This window comes from Polypterus senegalus, chromosome 18, assembly GCF_016835505.1.
Source record: "Polypterus senegalus isolate Bchr_013 chromosome 18, ASM1683550v1, whole genome shotgun sequence".
Classification (NCBI taxonomy): domain Eukaryota; kingdom Metazoa; phylum Chordata; class Cladistia; order Polypteriformes; family Polypteridae; genus Polypterus; species Polypterus senegalus.
The window spans coordinates 29,671,039-29,692,681 of NC_053171.1; the positions used below are offsets into that span (position 1 = coordinate 29,671,039).

Below are 21,643 nucleotides of genomic sequence, written 5' to 3' on the forward strand. Positions count from 1 at the left end.
TGTAGCCGAAGTTTTTTCAAAGTCAAGACAGGAACCAACCCCAGACGGGATACCGTTCATCTGAGGGCAAACTTATTTAGAGTGGCAGAGCCACTTAACCTGCACCACTTCCTAAAGTGACACGGAACAGAACCCCACTGGGAGGTCGTGCAGGGGCCACACAGACAGACACCCAGGCAAGGTCTGAGGCCATAGCTTTGTGGCGATGTTGCACACTTTTAAAAATACATGTGGCAGAGTGGCTCTACAGAGCGATGTCATTGGGGAACCATTTTTGGCTGCCAAAAAGAACAATCCACATGAAGGTTCTAAGCCCCTTCATTTATTCAGATCTATTAGAAAACCTGAATATATGCTAGCAGATTTGTGTTTCCAGATTTTAAATTAACTCTCAAAGCATAGCACAGACCGAGTTCAAGTGTTCTTGTTCTTCCAGTATAGGTAGCCTACTACATATGAATGATTTCTGTTTTGTCTATATATTAATAATCCTTAACTGATTCTTCAAGGGGTCACAGTCCACTACAGAACTCGTCTTTTTAAAAGTGCACCGTGCCATAGTACTCGATTTTTTTTTTTTTCAAAATAATAATTAGATTTTTTCGGAGGGTTTAATTTCAGTTCAGCAAAACACGTGCAACCTTTAGAAATAAGGAATTGCAAGTAAACAATATATATATCTATTTATAGTGTGTACAACATTTATTTCTACAGCACATTTTAAAAAGCTCAAAAAGCTTTACAAAATGGCAAAAAGAGAAAAAGAAAAATAGAAGGATAAAGAAAAACAATGAATTATAAATAAGTACGAATGCAAATTAATAAATAAAATACCAATAATAATAAGGATAAATAAATATACAATTATATATTAATATAGACGCGACAGATAAAGCGGGTCCTTAATTGTTGATCGTTATATTCTCCTGTAAGTCTTTACTGATTAACGATAAACCCGGTGCTGCGGTCAGACTGCCAGAGATGACAGGCAAAAAAAAAAAAAACTCCAGCTGGCGAGATGTTAAAAATTCGGAAAATGAAGCCAAAGCCGAGTATATCGATTTGTGTGTGTACTTGTGTGTGTATATATATTAGCTAGACAGAAAAGTGGTTCTAACTTCAGCAGTTCAACACTGGCAGACTTGTTGTGCCGCGTCGCCTCCTCTCAATCCTTGATCTATTATCCACTGCGTGTTTTTTTTTTTTGTTTAAAATGATTTCTTGATCCTAATGTTGGCACAGTGAGAATGTGGCCTCCGAGTTACTTTAAACTGTGGTCTCCTGTCCCTGAAAAAGGAAAGTGTGTTCAGAAAATGGATGGACTGATAAACCTGTTCGTATACTTTGTAACTTAGAAGCGCTTCGTGCGGAATTAGATGTTGCATATTTTTTCTCTTCATTTTCCCGAGGGATGCCGTGCAGCCAGTTATGACTAACATGTGTGCGCAGCGCAGCCGCCTGTGAGAAGAGCGATGAAGTGACATTAAGGCGCCGCGTCAGTAACGACAAGTCATACTTGAAACGATACATCGGGGAATGACCGAGGAAATTTGAAGGGAAATCAAGTAAAGACAACATGCGGAGGAAGCGTAATCGATAGACCGGAGACTGGATCGTCAGATTCGAATGATTCACAACCGGGATTTTATATTTTTAATTAGGGAGGACGCTCAAACCGGCAGAGGGTGTGACGCGGTGGTCTGTGCCGGAATTAATGCCGTTTCGTTCCGTTTAGGATTTTACGTATTTACTTTGTCTTCCAGATCCTAAATACCTCCTTATTCGGTCGTTTGGCGCCTCTGCCTCGAGCCGGGGTGGACGGACGCTTGCGGCTTTGCTGCTGTGAGCTGGCAATCCACGCGCCCCGTGCTGCTGGATTCCAATAATAAGAATGTGTGTTTACCAGAGAATAAGCTAGTCGACACATCAAAGGGAATGCCCGGTCAGTGTCATTGTGTAAGCCCACTGCTTTCCGTCCGCTAGAGGGGCCGCACATCGTAGATGCTTTGATAATTTTCGATTTAGTTCACGTTTTATTATCTTAATAATAAATGTAAGGACTTTTCAAGCAGACCATCTGGTAACTGTTAACAGCTTGCCTCCCATGGATATGTGATACCTACAGAGATTCACTACTAACGGGTATAATTATTGCCAAAAAAATTATGTGCTAAAAAAGACAGATGGCAGTAAATGAAGTACAAGGTGCCTGACTGTTAATTTAATAATCGTTTATTAAATATAAATTACACTTTATAGACTAAATCTACGTTTAGCTTCAACTTCAAGAACTGTACGAGTGTGTTAGCATATAGGATTGATGCAGCTCTGCCTCCCAGCTCCACGGACGTGGCTTCAGCTAAGCGATGTACGCATGCGCATATTGATGCCCTGCTATGACTCCGTATCCACGCCGCTGTTAGAAAAGAGTGTACAGTAATCCCTCTTCGATCGCGGGGGTTGCGTTCCAGAACACTCGCGATAGATGAAAATCCGCGAAGTAGAAACCATATGTTTGTATGGTTATTTTATATATTTTAAGCCCTTATAAACTCTCCCACACTGTTAACATTATTAGAGCCCCCTAGACATGAAATAACACCCATTAGTCAAAAGTTTAAACTGTGCTCTATGACAAGACAGAGATGACATCTCTTTCTCACAATTAAAAGAATGCAAACATATCTTCTCTTCAAAGAATGTGTGCCAGGAGCAGAGAATGTCAGAGAGAGAGAGTAAAACAAACAATCAAAAAAAAAATCAATACGTGCTTTGTACTTTTAAGTATGCCGAAGCACCGCGATAAAGCGGCATTTTGTAGAGGAGTGTCCGTATCTTCTGTGCAAACAGCCCCTCTGCTCACACCCCCTCCGTCAGGCGCAGAGAGTGATAGAGACAGAGAAAATGCAAACAATCAAGCACCACACGGGAAGCATATCGTATATCATTGAGGAGTTTTAGTTAATAGTAATACATGCTCTGATTGGGTAGCTTCTAAGCCATCCGCCAATAGCGTCCCTTGTATGAAATCAACTGGGCAAACAAACTGAGGAAGCGTGTACCATAAATTAAAAGACACATGAAATCCGCGAACCAGCGAAAAATCCGTGATATATATTTAGATATGTTTACATTTAAAATCCGCGATGAAGTGAAGCTGCGAAAGTCGAAGCGCGATATAGCGAGGGATCACTGTAATTGCAGACCGCAGTACCCATGAGGTCAGTCTTGCGTTACACCCATCGCATTAGAATACGGTTAACATTAGGGCCATGTTACACTGTGGTTAAGATTATAGTTGTGGGAGGGTTTTCTGATTCAAATGGCGTTTTGTGACTTACGTTGTGAGCATTACCTAACGTATGTCATAGGTATTGCAGGCTGCTGCTAGACTCTTCTCCACTGTTTTGCTGCCGATCCTGCTTGAAGCAAGAAACTGGTTGACTACGGCAGGTTCAGACACTGATAGGTGTTACTATTCTTCTGCTGTGAACTACAGTTTCTTCTCACGCCTCCAAGCTTTGTGTTGAACCCACTGGCGGCTACAAATATCAGTATAAAGCGGGGTGCAAATCATTCCAGCCATCTCGATAACCTAAGTGCTGATCGAGATGGATTTGCGTCCCGTCCAAAGATGGTTCCTGTCCAGCGCCCAATGCTTCTTCCAGACGGGGTCTATCTACCCGCATCTTTGACGTGCAGAAATCCAACTTAGAAACTGTAGCTGTTCTTCAGAGAGCAGTGGCGGAGGAGATGCACTTACAGCTCCAGGGACCTGAGTTCCAGTCTAAGATGAGTCACCTGTTAGTTGAATCAATTTTCCCGGATATCCGGGATTTTTGCTTTTAGCTCAGATCTTTGTGATGCGCGTTTCCTGAAAATATCATTTTATGGGAACTTTAAATGATGGGAATAAAGAAGGGAGTTGGGATTGTCTAGGTTTGACAATGTCCTTCCTCCGGATGCCGCTGGGAGTGCTCAGAATTATGAAGTGGATAGGGATGAAAGAAAAGAGCACTAAGGGGTTAATGAACTGCGGATGATGATGGTGAAGGATGGCGACAAAATAAACGGACTGCATTTTAAGGCAGCAGATTCATGTTGTGCAGGGCCAAATAATTGGTCGGAGTTAACGGCCATAGTTAACTAACATGCAAAGACGACGGCGCCCAAATGAAGTAACTGCTCACCTGGTAACACCTACACGTTTTGTACGCTTTTTTTTTTTTTTTAATTAATTTAATTTTATTTTTATTTTTTGATTTTATTTATTTTCTCCAGCCGTCTGGAGTTTTTTTTTTGTTTGTTTTTTCTGTCCACCCTGGCCATTGGACCTTACTTATTCTATGTTAATTAATGTTGACTTATTTTATTTTATTACTGTGTCTTTTATTTTTCTATTCTTCATTTTGTAAAGCACTTTGAGCTACATTTTTTTGTATGAAAATATGCTATATAAATAAATGTTGTTGTTGTTGTCCACATTTGAAATGCTGCGTAGCTCTCCAGAGCCTTTTGTCAAATTAATCACTAGGTAGACACCGCAGTGCACGGCGCGCTCGATGAGACGCCTATAACTGTGCAGGGGCTCGTAGTCCAAAAATGTTTAATCCGAGACATTGATGTTGGCACGCCTGGAAGTGCATAAGGTGCACCCGCATTCACCCCATGAGAACTACGCAGGTATGTGGAATACTTTCAAGAACCCTAAAATATGATGTATATGCCATCGGGCTGCTCGTACACTTAACAGTTTTAAAATTAAGTTACTAGTTTCGTTTTATGAATGCCAAAGGGGATATGAAAGCAAGACATAAAAATGGCAATGCATGTTATTGACAGCTGCGGGCGTAAAGATTTTAACAGGCTGTACACTGTAAAAATGTCCTTAAATTCAACGAAAAATGTACGTTACCTTTTGTTCTACCGAACATTACGCGTATGTCTTAAACAATACATTACTGTTTACAGCCAGGTTCTGTAAAATCGACATGTTTTTTCGTTTACTGTTACATTATCGGTCACATTTAAAAAATGGCTGTTAATTTTACAGTGTAGAACTGTTAAATAGTGAAGGCAAACAACAGTAAAATGTAAGACGGTAAAGCCCTGTTTCAGTAACACCGAAGTACTGAAGTGAAACATACAGACAGATACAGATATACGGTATATCTTTACATTGTTAACCCTTAAAAATATTATTTTTCTGTGGAAAAAATGGTAAACATGGCACCAAAACATGAGATAGTGCCATCAGAAAGAAAATCGTATTGTACTTTGTATATTCCATTTTACTCCTTCAAGCTGTTTAAAGAAAAATTGCAGTTTGTTGTGTGTGGTTCACTCTAATACACTGTCACATGGTTACCAAGAATAGATATTCCTTAACTTTAAACATGTCTTACATAATTGAACTCAAAGCGAACAGATGTATTTGCTTTATGTAGCTGTTTCTTCAATATAACTTTTAATTAATGTGCAGACGATATAAAGTAAGTCTGTGTGGTTGTCATATAGAATATAATGCAAATTTTCAGAACTTAAACATTTTCTGGATTTTTAACGGTTTTATAAATTTGTATACAGTTACGATTTTTGCATAAGGAAACGCCCTCTTTTACCACATTGTTTTAATTAGTAGGAAAAAAAAACTTAAACAGAGTTAGCAGGCTTGTTTTCCCCGACTTCGTACTGAAGGTTTTTTGAAGCTGTGAACGCTGAATTTATGGTGGGTTGTATTTGATAAGCTGGCACACCTGTAGGACGCCATCCAGCATAAACGTAAACTTTACTTTTCCAGTCGTTGTTATCCTACACTGTAAAAAATGTCAGTAAATGTACTGGTACAAATACTGTAAATGGTGAAAGTAAAGGACCTTTTCTGAAAAAAAAGGAAAGTTACCTTATGTTCTTCTGAAAATTACCTGTATATCTTAAACAATACATCTCATTATTTTTTACAGCCAGGTTCTGTAAAATCAATATTTTTCTACCTTCAAAATTTGTAAAATACCGTTTATTGATGCATTACAGTTATACTGAAAAAATCTGTTAATTTTACAGTGTAAAACTGTTAAATAACGAAGAAAAACAACCGTAAAATTTAAAACGGTAAATCACTGTTTCAGTAAAACCGGTTACGATATTTGCATAAGGACACGCCCCTTTTCACAATATTGGTCCTGGTGAACCGCATACCTTTGAATAGTAGGGAAAAAAACTTCACCTAAGCTAGCAGACTTATTTTTCCCCACGTGCTGAAGTTTTTCTGAGGTTATGGAAGCTGATTTATGGTGGGTTGTATTCGATAAGTAGGACACCATACACCACAAAAGATAACTTTACATGCCCACCTGACAACGTGCCGTAGCTTTCTTAAACATTGAATTGTTTACAGTGTGTATAATTAAATGGTGTATGCTTGCAGCTGGTTGTAGTTGTTTTTCTGATGCAAGCTTTATAGTGGGGTTTAACTCTGTCAATACCTATTGTTTATTGGTTGTCATATTTATTACACAAGATGAGTTTTTGATTATGGTTAAATATTCCTTTCTGTTGGAGTTGGTTACAAGGAGTACAAAAGTATACTGTAGACCTAAAAATATTTTTACCTTCTTTTTTACGGTAAAATTCTGGCAACCCCACGCTCGCAAAAACATTATTTTTTTTACAGTGTACTGATGCAAACTGTCTGCTGGTATTTGATCCTGATATTTTTTGATGGTTTAATGATCGGCATGTTTGTTAGAGCGCCTGAACTTCAGGTAATGGTTAAACATTCAATTCTATTGTAATGAGCTATAAAGACAAAAAAGTTATACTGTAGACCTAAAAATATTGTCACCTTCTTTTTTACGGTAAAATTCTGGTAATCAAAGCTGACAGTTTTTTTTTTTACCGTAAATTTCATTTTATTACAGTGTATGTTTTGTTATACACTCTTAAAAATGACGGCGGCCCTTTAAGAGCATGGCGTGGTTCAACGTAGATCCCCGTTACGCCTCTAAATAAAGAAGGTTCTTTCTGGAGCCTTCCTGTGGATGCTTCATTTGGGTAACAAAAGTGGTTCCTCTATGGCATCGCCCTGAAGTACCCCTTTGGTGCATAATGAAAATTCTGTCACATACCTTCACGTTTATGGATAAATGCCTCCTTGTTTCTATAATTATTCAGCTATCAAGTATCAACAAACACTTTATCCACTAAAATGTAACACGTTTTTTTTTCTGTTTAGTGGTATTTGTAAAATATTATTACTGTTTCCACACATCAACCAACATTTCAAAGCATTATAACGTTTCCAAGCTAATGAGGCTGCATTACAATAAATATTTGTAAAATGTTATAATAATTCATTTTATTTATAAGGCACTTTACATTTGTAGTAAACGTCAAACTGCTACATAAAAAAAAAATTAAACAAAGACACATTAAAGATAAAAACAAAGATAAAATAATAAATAGAGGCAATTTTGTTAATATGCTTTCCTAAATAGAAAAGACTTTAGCTGGTTTTTTTTAAAACAGCCCACAATCTGCTGTGTTCTCAAGTTGCATGTAATGTGATCGTATCACGGTAGGAATCCACAATTTCTTATTTGTTGTTTTCATGTTTTATTAAAAATGCAACATTCTAACAATAAACACTTTGCCATATCTTCATGGATGAGTCTGTGAGTAACAGGTCAATGTTATGTTTTGCTTCTTTATATTTATTATTTAGTTAATTGTAATGGCTGCTGAGCCAATCCAAACAGCGTGTCTTTAATGCAGACATCTCGATTTGCTATTAATAATCAGATATGTGCTTTTTAAAGTATTGTTTTTAATTGTTTGCTTTGAGTCTGTATGTTTTTTGACTGTTGAATGGCTGCTGCAGTTTTTCACCGTTTAAATTCAGGTCATTTTTTTTCAGTGAATGTTGTGCCAAACATCTGGAAATTCTAATTAAAATGAACCAAATGCTTCCAGTTACCTTAAAGAGACAGATCTCTAGTCCTTCAGCCTTTTTGTAAAATGAGAATTCTTCACCACTTTTTAAAAATCATCGCATGCTCTTTGCTAATTACATTGATTAATTAATAAACTCATCAACTGGGGGACAAAGCCAGCAGAAGACCGGACGTCTCTTTTCAAATTTCCCCCCACATCTAGCTCCATCAAATGTTTTTACAGTTAGCACAGAAAGAGTGAGCCTACTGTCTCCACAGTCTCACCATTTGTGCCGATGTGAACTCAGGCCAGGCGCGTCAAGAGTTTGTTCAGACCCTGCGCCCCTTTTACATTCACGGAACAAATTATTAGGAACAGCTGTACCCCTGCTTATCCATGCAGTTATCTAATTGTGGCAGCAGCACAGCACATAAAATCCTGCAGATACAGGCCAAGAACTAAAGTTTATGGTCACATCAAACACCAGAATGGGAGAAAAATGTAACCTCAGTGGTTTTGACCTGCCAGGTTGGAGTATTTCTGTACCTGCTAAGATTGCAGCGGGCACAGGGCCACCAAAACTCCACCAAAGCTAAAGACAGCATAGCCTGGTCTGATGAAGCGTCATTTCTGCTAAGGCATAGATATGGTCATAATTTTGCACCAATAGCAAGAATCTGGGCACCCAACCTGCCTTGTGCCAATGGTCTAAGTTTCTGGTGGTGGCCTAATTTCTGTTTCCGGTGCAGCAGCGAGTGGCAGCCATTCCAGCAGCTCCGTGTATGACTTCATCTTTTTTTTTTCTATTTTTCTCTATTTCACTGATCACTTCTACCATTTTCTTTTATGTGGAATCGCTCCCTGAACACTTTTTACTATTTTTACTACTTGACATATATTTTTACACGCCAAGACTCGCCTATTCAAATAGTCAACTTAAAGCACTGAGAAGAAATGCCCACGCCATTGTGGTTCCAGGTACGCCTGGACAAACTTGTTAAGAAGGCAGGCTCTATTGTAGGAATAAAGTTGGACAGTTTAACATCTGTAGCAGAGCGAAGGGTGCTGAGCAAACTCCTGTCAATCATGAAGAATCCACTGCATCCACTGAACAGTGTCATCTCCAGGCAGAGGAGCAGCTTCAGTGACAGACTTTTGTCACCATCCTGCTCCACTGACAGACTGAGGAGATCGTTCCTCCTCCACACTATGCGGCTCTTCAATTCCACCCGGGGGAGTAAATGCTAACATTACTCAAAGTTATTGTCTGCTTTTACATGCATTTTTATTACTCTTTAATTTAATATTGTTTTTGTATCAGTATGCTGCTTCTGGATTATGTGAATTTCCCCTTGGGATTAATAAAATATCTATCTATCTATCTATCTATCTATCTATCTATCTATCTATCTATCTATTATATAGTGCCTTATCTATCTATCTATCTATCTATCTATCTATCTATCTATCTATCTATCTATCTATATCTATCTATCTATCTATCTATCTATCTATCTATCTATCTATCTATCTATCTATCTATCTATCTAATGGTTGGGGGAATGTTTTCATGGCCCATTTCGGGCCTATTATTACCAATCAATCATTGCTTGAAGCCCATGGCTTATTTGAGTATTGTTACTGACCATATGCATCCATGCATGGCCACAGTCTACCCATCTTCTGATGGCTCCTTCCAGCATGATAACAAACAAACATCATCTCAAAGTGTTTTCATGAACATGAAAATGAGCTCAATGTTCTTCTGTGGCCTTCCCGGTCACCGGATGAAAATCCAACAGAACACCTTTGGGATATCGTAAGACAGGAGAGTCACAGCATGAATGTGCAGCTAACAAATCTGCAGAAACCGGGTGATGCAATCAGTTCAACATGGACCAGAATCTCACAGGAATGTGGAATGTGGAATCCACGTCCTGAAGAACTGAGGCTGTTTTGAGAGCAAAAGGAGGCCCCACACAGTGTTAGTGTAGTGTTCAGAAGAATGTGTTCATTGAGCACATAATTCAATAATGATGGTTCAGAATGAAGGGACAGATTGATGACTGAATACTTTTTAAATGATAGTTCCATTTCTACTGAATATGTTATGAACGCACATTAACTGCCAGCACTATTTCCTCAGATTTTACCCAAATTTCATAACATGACATTCTCTTACTTTACCACAATTAGTCATTTCCTACTTTTTTTTTACTCAACAATTGTCTGTTTTGTAATTGTATTCAATCAACATTTATTTATTTATATAGCACATTTTCATACAAAAAAAAAATGTAGCTCAAAGTGCTTTACAAAATGAATAAAAAAATAGAAGACACAATAAAAAATAAACATAAGTCAACATTAATTAACATAGAATAGTCCGATGGCCAGGGTGGACAGAAAAACAAAAAAACTCCAAAAGCTGGAGAAAAAAAAAATCTGTAGGGATTCCAGACCAAGAGACCGCCCAGTCCCCTCTTGGCAATCTACCTAACATAAATGAAACAGTCCTCTTTGTATTTAGGGTTTTCATGGAAGGACTTGATGATGATGGTCACGTAGACTTCTGGCTTTCAGTCCATCAATGTTGGTGCATCATGATGCTTTGAGTAGGTGGTGGTGGCACAGCCCACCACAAAGAAACCGGAAAAAGAAACAGAAGAGAGAGTTGGGGTCAGTATGGATTTTAGAGCCACCATGAATAGTTATTATGAAGAATTGAACATACAGAGTATCAGTATTAAGTTAAAGTGAAGTTATAAAAAGGCCATGTTAAAGTAATGTGTTTTCAGCAGTGTTTTAAAGTGCTCTACTGTATCAGCCTGGTGAATTCCTATTGGCAGGCTATTCCAGATTTTAGGTGCATAACAGCAGAAGGCCGCCTCACCACTTCTTTTAAGTTTAGCTTTTGGAATTATAAGGAGACACTCATTTGAAGATCTAAGGTTACGATTTGGAATATAACGTGTCAGGCATTCCGATATATAAGATGGAGCTCGATTATTTAAGGCTTTATAAACCATAAGCAGTATTTTAAAGTCAATCCTGAATGACACAGGCAACCAGTGTAGTGACATCAAAACTGGAGAAATGTGTTCGGATTTTCTTTTCCCAGTTAGGATTCTAGCAGCTGCATTCTGCACTCGTTGCAAGTGATTTATGTCTTTTTTGGGTAGTCCTGAGAGGAGTGCGTTACAGTAATCTAGTCTACTGAAAACAAAAGCGTGAATTAATTTCTCAGCATCTTTCAATGATATAAGAGGTCTAACTTTTCTATGTTTCTTAAGTGAAAAAATGCTGTCCTAGTGGTCTGATGAATATGCGATTTAAAATTCAGATTACAGTCTTACAGGTTTACCCTAAGTTTTTTACTTCCGTCTTAACTTTTAATCCTAATGCATCAAGTTTATTTCTGATAACCTCATTGAATCCATTATTGCCAATTACTAAAATTTCAGTTTTCTCTTTATTTAGTTTGAGAAAATTACTATTCATCCATTCAGAAATACCAGTAAGACATTGTGTTAGTGAATCGAGAGAGTCAGAGTCATCAGGTGCTATTGATAAGTACAGCTGTGTGTCATCAGCATAGCTGTGGTAGCTCACGTTGTAACCTGAGATAATCTGACCTAACGGAAGCATGTAGATTGAGAAGAGCAGTGGACCCAGGATAGAGCCTTGTGGAACACCATATCGGATATCATGTGTCTTTGAGATGTGATTACCACAACTCACAAAGAATTTTCTCCTGCCAGGTAGGATTCAAACCAATTTAAGACACTGCCAGAGAGGCCCACCCATTGACTAAGGCGATTTCTAAGAATATTGTGATCAATGGTGTCAAATGCAGCACTCAGATCTAAGAGGATGAGAACAGATAAATGGCCTCTGTCTGCATTTACCCGCAAGTCATTTACTACTTTAACGAGTGCAGTTTCTGTGCTGTGATTTGTTCTGAAGCCTGACTGAAATTTATCAAGAATAGCATGTTTATTGAGGTGGTCATTTAACTGCAAAATGACTGCCTTCTCTAGAATTTTACTTAAGAAGGGCAGGTTAGAGATGGGTCTAAAATTTTCAAAGGCAGAGGGTCAAGATTATTTTTCTTGAGCAGGGGTTTAACTACAGCAGTCTTAAGACAGTCTGGAAAGACCCCAGTATCTAATGACGAATTAACTATATCAAGAATATTGTCAATTAGCACACCTGATATTTCTTTGAAAAACCTTGTTGGTATTGGGTCAAGGACGCAGGTGGAGGGTTTCAGTTGAGAGATTATACTATGTAATTCAGGTAAATCTATCCTGGTGAAAGCATTTAATTTGTTTATAATGGAGTACCGGGCTTTGGAGGTTCTGCAGTGTTGGGGAGATATACTATGTTATCTCTAATATCATTAATTTTTTGATTGAAAAATACAGCAATGTTCTCACAGGTTTCACTGGAAGTATTCTGGGGGCATTCCTTTGTGTTACCTGGGTTTAACAGATGATCAATTGTAGAAAATAAGACTCTGGGATTACTAGCATTGTTATTTATAATATTAGAGAAATAGCAGCGCCTCTCAAGATGGACAGTGTTATTGTATTCTGTTATTTTAGCCTTCAATATCTCATAATGGATAGTTAGTTTAGTTTTCCTCCATTTACGCTCAGCTCTACGACATGTTCTTTTTAAATCAGACACTCTTTGGGTCTTCCATGGAATAACAATACTAGAAGATTTTTTAACTGTCTTTTCAGGTGCAACTATGTCAACAGCAGCTCTTACTTTAGAATTAAAGTTTTCCACTTTACTATTTACATTATCCTCGCTATTATAGCTGGCACTATAAACAAACTGATTGCTTAGAATAGTTGTAAGCTTTAAAGCTGCTGATGAGTCAAAGAAGCATTTTTTAACAAAATGCTTCTCATGAGTGTTTTCTATCTTTATTTCTATATTAAATAGTAGAAGGAAATGGTCTGATAGACCGATATCAATGACCTGCTTTAAATCAACTTTAAGTCCTTTAGTAATCACTAAGTCTAACGTATGACCTGCTTTATGTGTAGGTTGATTAACGAGCTGTCTCAAATCAAAAGAGTCCAGGAGGTTCATGAATTCCTTTACCTTTTGGTCACACTGATTGTCGACATGAAAGTTAAAGTCGCCGACTATTAAGAGTGTGTCATAGTTTGTAATTAAAATTGACATTAAGTCAGAGAATTCCTCAAGGAAAGACGCGGCATTGCATAACATTACTGTATTTGTATGATGTGAACTTATGAGTCCCAGTTAAGATCCGTTGTGTTTTACTCCTTAACGTGTTAATCACACAAACGACTCACTAAGGCGCACTTCTACTTGCAGGAGAAGCAGCAATGGCCTCAAGCCCTGAATCTGCCATCAAGAACTCTGATCATGGAAGGGATGCAGATGAAAGAAATACTGGATCCCCTGAAAAGAAAAATAAAAGCATAAAATTGCTTCCTTTTTTACGCCGGAAAAAGGGTTCTAAAACCAAAAGTAATGAAGAATCATCTCCTCCGCCTGGTAAGTTTATTGCTACTGTTTTCCTTAGTGCAGGAAGTGTAAACGAGCACACCAGAGTTTATTTTAAAAGCACATTGACATCCAGGATTCACAGAAATGGAGTCCTGTTCTTCAGAGCAAGATGATAGCCAGACTGGGGTCAACTGCCAGCCCACCACAGGGCAAGCTGACACATCGTACAAAGCAGAGCAGAGGTACCCCAGTTAGAACATGCACGTGAATTTGGAGTAGCCACCATTAAAAGTGCTCATGCCATACGGGCAGAGACTGGGCACAGAATTAAAGCCAGACTCTGTGATTGGTGCTCTGTGGCGCGTTTGTCATTTCGTATAACGCATCAGGCCCCACAAGAGTGCAGGCTCTAACCACTTTGCTCCGAGGATGGCTGAGGGTGCCTACCTGATCACAAAGACACGTGTGAGTGAGCGCATCAGGCAGAGGCCTCATTAATTTCTCGGAGGGCACGGTGTATTCACAACCTGTGCCACATTATGAGCTTTGGTATAAGGGGAGTCTGCCCGGGACAGAAGGAGAGAAAAGAAGGATTGAATAGAGGCAGAGCCATGAGAATAGCATCGTGAAGAGAGCCAGGACGAGCCAGGTGGTGTAGGTGCGAGGCAGCGCGTTCGTAGACACACAAAGGAGCAAAGGATTAATGCTCTAGGGACAGATCATCCCCACTGAATAGTTGTAGTGGAGTGAGTGCGATCGAGGTGGCATCCTCTCTAGGGATTCGAGGTATGCCAGAGCAAGCAAGCGAGCAAAAAGGAAGACCGAAGGACAACCATCCACCAAGTGGCCTGGGCAACACCGCTCGTGGCAGCCAAGAGTTGAAGAGTCCGCCAGCTGAGCTTGGTTTTTATTCTCATTTTAAGTCTTGCTTTTAAACTCACAGATTTTCACTGCTTTATTGGGTTATTTATTTATTGAATTTTTTAGCACTGCACTATTTATTTGGACACTTTAATTGTTTTAACAAAAGCACCAAGGCACTTTTGCACCTACCTCTTGCTTTGTGTATTGTGTCCTCATCTGCTAGGCTCATCCTTTGAGTACATTACAGACGGTGGCAGGTTCAAGAGTCTCCCGGAAGGAATGGGAAGTGTGGAGCAGACCTGCACCATCACAGGCTCCCTCTATGCTTGTGCACACAGTAAAAAGCTGCAATTTAGTTCTACTTAAAAACACATTTACCAGAAGACAAAGCATTTTTTATTTAAATGGCCTTTGTTATTTCTTTTTTAGATATTCTGTTTCAGTTGTCCCAAACTGAATTATTGTTATTGTACATTTGTCTGACATCTTTACTGAAGGCAGCTTATAAGCAGGATAGCGTTTTGTACAATGAAGCCCAGGCAGGTGAATTCACCTGCTCAGGTTCACACAGCGTGGTAGAGATGGGAATTGAATTGGTATCTGTTTGGCTTAAGGTTCAGAGCCTTAACCACCATACATTACACACACTGGGAGCTTTACAGATGAAGGAGTCAGTGTGGTCCGGTGCGCAGGTTGGCCTGCCTTGCTCTGCTGCAGGTTTTTGGCCTACTGGTCATCCGCAGCTTTAGGGAGACTTGTACATGGCAGCCGCTTGCTTGGTCTTTCAGCTCTGAATCTTCACCTCAGACCCTTATTGAGATGAATCATTTCCAGCTTACCAGACCCTACATTTTGTTCCACCCTTTCATTTGTAAAAGACTGAGCAGGAGACAGCAAAAAGGTTTGGGGTTTTCCGGCCCCGTATATTGTAGACGATCCACAATAATAGATGAAAAAAAACTGGTCAAAATTATAAACACAACAGTTCATAAGCGCGACGCCGAAACATGGTGTCGGCGGCCATTTTATGAGGGAGGAGCCGGAAGTGGAGGAATGCTGGGACCGATGACGTCAGGACAAGATGGCGGAGGAAGGGCGGACGTAACGTACTGCGGGCAAAGCCGGCTTATGGTGGCGGAGCATCTTTTTTCCTGAAAGAAAGCACAGGGAGAAAGTTAGTACGCCGCCATTCCCTGACGGCGAATGTCTTCCCAGGTGTGTTAAAATACGTCCGCGGTCTCCTACTCGCGTGTGAGTGACACATTTATGAACCTGCTAAACCAGTTAAAGTCACAGAAACTCAGAGCCCATTCGGAAAGAACTGGGTATACCATAATAAGCCTTCATTCTTTTATATTCATTTCTTTAGTTTTCATTTCAATTAAAAGGAAAAAAAGTTGCTTAGAAATCTAAAGTGCTTACAGCAAAAAGAAGCTTTGAAGGCAACAAGTGGCCAGGAAATCATCAGTCTTGAGAATGTGAGACTTTGTAAACATGAATTTGCATTTATTTATTAAAAGTGGGCTTATTCATTTATTTCCCATGACCCCTTTGAGCAGTAGTACCCAGCAAAGAATGCAGACAGACAAGGCAAGAGACCACCCAGATTCCACGCAGACCCTGGCATGGCTGACAATTTGAAGCACAAGTGTGTGTGGTACAGTGCACCAGGGGTCCGTGGTGGCATGGGATTTTATTCTTTTCTTTTTTAAATGTGGCTCAGGTTTTTTGGGTGTGAGTGCGCAACAGTGGAAATCCACCAAAGCCGTGGAGCTTTTGGTGGTGAAGTTGGATGATTGCTTGTTTATGTGCAATTGCAATCAGTTCAGCCATTCCTCATTCCTACACCCAAAAAATATAAAAGGAATCTGAGTAGATAAACAAGAGGAGGAGAGAAAGAAGAACAGAGGGAGAGAAAGACCACTGGCAGAAATCAAAGAATAAAATCAGGAGACCATGCCAATGCAGTGGAAAGGAGGAGAGGCAGTCAGAAGGCCCTTCAGAGGATGAGAGGAACAGTGCGGTCTTATCCTGTTGAGCATCTGTAGGACCAGAAGTGCCCAATGGCTTTGAGGGCCGTCTCATATACACCCAGGGATAGTGGTGGGACAACAGAGGTGGGCTTTGAGCACTGGCTGAGGTGGCTGTGATGAAAACTGATAAAGGAAGACCGTGTTTGCTGGCATCTTTGGAGGGTGAGCAGCGGAGATAGGAGAGAGAGAGAGAAACAAAGAGGATTAACATATTCCTTTGGATCTATTTATTTATTGTTTTTGAACTCCCACAAAGACACTTGTTTTTACGGATTATTTATTTACTGAAGAATCTGCATTGCACTTTTATTGGACCCTCCTCACTTTCCACTATTTCTTGTTTGTGTCCATGACCATCAATGTCCTGGGAGATAGCTGATGCCAAGGCTGTGGGCACCACAATAGTGATCCACTGCTTTTATTCAAAGTCAGTTATTTTCTAACCCGCTTAGACCTGAACAGTCCATCACAGTGCAAACACAAACACACACACAACAACCACAGTATCGGCGATCCACCTAATCTCCATGTCTTTGGACAGAGGGAGGAATCTGGAAAACCCGGAGGAAACCCACACAGACACGGGGAGAACATGCAAACTCCATGCAGGGAGAACCCGGAATGCAAACCCTGGCCTCCTTACTGTGTGGCAGTAGTGTTACCACTGTTCCACCATGCCGCCCTTTATTCAAAGTGACTTATTAGTTCATTACTTAGTTTGTTTACCTATATTGTCCAAAACTGGAAATTTCATTTAATCCGGGCAGCAACATACAGAAACACATACTTAAATACAAGGCATGCCATATAATACAGAATTAGTGACATATTTATATATACAGAATTCTAGAATAATTGCTTATTTCAGCAAAATTGGATTTGGCCTCTTTACAAGTGCTATTTGCATACATAGAAAGCTATTTCTGCTTCTATTTGTTTTTAAATTTTGGCAGCAAGCATCACCTCCCAGAAGATAAAATCCGAAAACAGTTATTTAAGCAGTGTGTCCAATTCTTTGCAATATTATTTTCTTTTCTTTTTGCTCTTCTGTTATACAATTCTTGACGCTCTGGTTATGATTGCTCACAGAGAGCAGACCACTATTGGGATACTTTCCTTAATTTATTTTTATTAGTCACCAACTGTCCCCCAAAGCAGACCATTAATGACAAAGTCAGCACACTCTCAATATGACATGTGTAGTAGTTCTGTAGGATTCTAGCTGAAATGTTGAGCTTCCTCTGCCTTCTTAATAAATAGCTACGCGGCTGGCTTTTTTATACTGTAGATATATTGCATGTTTTCATTGAAGTTCAAGCTGTTATCCAATATGGTTCCCAGGTACTAAAAACTACTAATTCTCCCAACGTGTTCTCCACTGAGGACCAGTGCTTGTACCAATTCAGCATTCTGCCAAAAATCAATGAAGAGTTATTTTGTGTTCCTCACATTTAGTTGGACATTCTGCTCCTGGCACCACCTCTGCATCCTCTTGACCTCTTCCTCGAAATGTGCTACATTGTTAGAGGTGCCAATCAATGCTGTATCACATGTATACTTGAAAGCTAAATAATGGCAGTTAGATCCTCTCTAGCTATTAGTATAGAAAGAGAGGAGGACAAGGACAACCACTGTGCCTTGTGGAGCTTTCATCTGTGCATAATGGACTGTAGAAATGTACTAATCAACCTTAACAAACTGCTCCCTGTTTATGAGAAAGTCCATAACTTACAAGGTGACAGAATGTAATCACTATGAATGTCCTATGAATGCCAGGTGAGGTGAAGAGACTTGCACAGTGAGTCAGTGGTCATTACTGAACTGTTCAATGTTAATAGCCTGGGGCACCTAATTGTTCTGGAAGCTTCTGATAAATGATTGATGATATTGACAAGTTTGTAACTCCCTTAACACATTATTTGTCAATGTTGTTCTTCTGTATGCCTGCAGTTCAGACCTTTGAAGAATGCCTGGAACAACGCAGATTGTCACAAGCCAGCCGACTGCTGATTGAACTAGAGCAGACCTGTTACCATGACGATGGTGAAGAGACACAGAAAAAAAGGGAGGAGATAAACCAGCAATATGAACTGCTCATGAATATCATCTGCGAAACAGCAAGGGATGCCATTACATGCTCCAGTGAGAACCTCGTGCTCCTTCAGTCGGCTGTGAATGCTATTGAGCAAGAAGAGAAGCAGGATCAAAGATACCTGGAAGAAAGCAAGAGAAACCCAAAGATTCAGGGAGCCAGACCCAGGGAATGGAGAAAGAAGCATGATAAGATCCTGAAGGAGACTGTGGAGAGCAGGATGGATGACATCGAAGATACGTCCAGTTGTGAGAAGTTCTCCTCTTCTGTCAAGAAAAACATCTTCAAGATGGGAAAGAGAGTCAAGGAGGACCTGATTTCAGTTGTGAAGAACATCAAGGACTGCTACCCAGAGGAATATGATATATGTAATTTTTATGCCCAGCTGTATCACACAGCATTTTCATCACAGATTCAGAAGCTGGTGGACTTTGAACTGGACCCAGAAGATTGCAGCTATCTGCTCTGCTGGCTAAATGATTACTACCCCAAGTAAGGGACCTTTGTTTATTTTGCTATTTGATGGGCTGACCCCTGGTGATTTATACATGTCTAATGTTTTGAAAAAAATTTTTTTTTCAGTGATGTATTAAAACACAAGGATCTGGAAGGACACATTAACAGCAACTTGCTGGGAAGTCTGGTTCAAGAGACGAAACTCTATCACTTGGAAAGTACGTTCCTCACAAACAGACAGGTGAGGAAATGTCTGTGCAGGCCTTTGATTGAAACACACTAGTTACGGTCTACCTTAGCTCAACACTGCCATCATTCAGAGACATCTGTGTTTAATTCTTTTATTAATCTTGTTAAAATTCTGCTTTTAGGGAGACCTTAAGAAGTGGCTGTCCAATGCTCTTGAGATCTGCCAATCACCGTGGTTATCTGGAGAATATCCAAAGGAGATTAATGGAGTTTACAACAGTGACTTGGCCATCGATGTGATTCAGGTATCTAAGATAGCCCTTTTCATAAAGAGATACAGGAACGCGTGCTGTGTATGAGGTGCAAATGACACCAGACAAGGGCGTGGGTGACTCGGTGGTCAGTACTACTGTCTAACAGGTGCGATGTCCTGGGTTTGAATCCTGTGCCCAGTCATTGTCTATGTGGAGCTCAAATATTTGGAGTGGGATGTTCTCTGGGTCCTCTAATTTTCCACCCATATCCCTAAAGACATGTTAATTGTACCCTACAATGGAGTGGTGCCCAAAGAGAGGATAGACTCTGGACTTAAGATTTGAGAATCTTATATTTGTTACGATAAGAAAATAGATAGAACTAGGTCACAGAGGGGATAATAATGTCTGGTGAAATGGCGAAAGACAAATAAAGTGTTGTAAGTGAGGCTAACGAGAGTGAACTGATAAACTGTAGGAGGATAAAATGATAGAAGCAGGACAAACAAAATGTACAGTAAAAAGATATATAGATTGGGAAAGAGCTAATGACTGACATATGCATTGTTGTTGGAGGGCCTAATGATTGGTTAATTGACAATGGAAGGCTTACTTATACACTATACAGTATGGATAGTAAATCAAATAAATAGGTAGATTACTTGAGACTATGATGTTTGCTGATGACATTGTGATCTGTAGCGATAGTAGGGAGCAGGTTGAAGAGATGGTTGGCGAAGGTGGATGAGTTTAAATACTTGGGATCAACAGTACAGAATAATGGGGATTGTGGATGAGTGGTGAAAAAGAGAGTGCAGGCTGGGTGGAATGGGTGGAGAAGAGTGTCAGGAGTGATTTGTGACAGACGGGTATCAGCAAGAGTGAAAGGGAAGGTCTATAGGACGGTAGTGAGTCCAGCTATGTATTATGGGTTGGAGACGGTGGCACTGACCAGAAAGCAGGAGACAGAGCTGGAGGTGGCAGAGTTAAAGATGCTAAGAATTGCACTGGGTGTGACGAGGATGGACAGGATTAGAAATGAGGACATTAAAGGGTCAGCTCAGGTAGGAGGGTTGGGAGACAAAGTCAGAGAGGCGAGATTGTGTTGGTTTGGACATGTGCAGAGGAGAGATGCTGGGTATATTGGGAGAAGGATGCTAAGGATAGAGCTGCCGGGGAAGAGGAAAAGAGGAAGGCCTAAGCGAAGGTTTATGGATGTGGTGAGAGAGGGCATACAGGTGATGGGTGTAACAGAACAAGATACAGAGGACAGGAAGATATGGAAGAAGATGATCCGCTGTAGTGACCCCCTAACAGGAGTAGCTGGAAGAAGAAGAGGAAGACTGTAGATAAACAGATTAGAAAGAAGATAAGGATATACAGTACAGGTGTCAAATAAAGAATAGTGTTCACATGAAACCCGTCATCCATTGATTTTTTAAACCCATTTATCTGGAGCAGGGCTGCAGGAAAGGTAGAGCCCATTCTAGCAAATATAAGATCCAAAGTAGGATCAAGTCATAGGCAGGACACCAGTCGGACACAAGGTGAACACACAGAAACATTCGGGGCCAAATAAGCATCACCAACCTGCCTAACCTGTACATGTTTGGACTGTGGGGTGAAATCAACACGGCCATGGGAAGAACATGAAAACTCCACAAAGACTTGAGCCATAGTCTTTTTGTTATCAGGCTACCACTGTGTCACCGTGCTGCCCTCAGGTGAAACCATTAGCACTTTATTGAGCAGTAATATTTTAATTTTGAGATGGGCAGCAGACTATTACGAGTGGTTAGATTTCGATTCTGTCCCACGTCAATCTGGACATTTCACATTCAGTTAAACTACAAGGTTGGAAAATGGATGGATGGGAAGAATTTTCTTCACACCTGCCAATCTTCGCTGCATCCAATGGATGTATCAAAGGCTTCTCAAAGATTTGAAGAAGACCCTACTTTTATATTGCTATACACACGTTTTATAGACAGAGCCATGTCCTCTCATTACATTTCACACCTCCTCAATATTGTCTTTAGTGATTGGTTCATCTGTCTGGTGTGAAAGAGCACAAGACCATTCATGGATTTCACTGTCCAAAAGTGACTGAACTCCTATATGCCCGGATCTCTTAAACTATGGGTTGTGGGTTGCTGCCATTGGGTTGTGAGTCACTGTTGTATTTAATGGTAATGGGTGGCTGATGTTTTGTGAGGCAGATCACAGTGGGTTGCTGTGGGTTGATTACATAATCTGCCAATCATCCTTCTTTACCCCCCTCCTCTGACAATCAACCACAACTCTCCTCTCCACTCCACTCTGACGATCAT

The 21,643-nt window shown here is 40.0% G+C and overlaps 1 protein-coding gene across 3 annotated transcripts in view; it reads left to right on the forward strand.

Annotated features, from left to right (window-relative positions):
* The window catches only part of LOC120519085 (tumor necrosis factor alpha-induced protein 2-like), a 49,009-nt gene that overhangs the window by 13,291 nt on the left and 14,075 nt on the right, over positions 1 to 21,643 (forward strand). For 2 of the 3 annotated variants that reach the window (XM_039742179.1, XM_039742178.1), the window contains 4 exons: positions 13,291 to 13,473; positions 18,273 to 18,906; positions 18,997 to 19,111; positions 19,242 to 19,364. In XM_039742179.1, coding sequence (XP_039598113.1) covers positions 13,291 to 13,473; positions 18,273 to 18,906; positions 18,997 to 19,111; positions 19,242 to 19,364 — 1,055 coding nt within the window. Of the gene's footprint in view, positions 1 to 4,587; positions 4,684 to 13,290; positions 13,474 to 18,272; positions 18,907 to 18,996; positions 19,112 to 19,241; positions 19,365 to 21,643 lie in introns of those variants that run through there. The other variant, XM_039742181.1, reaches the window with a different exon arrangement.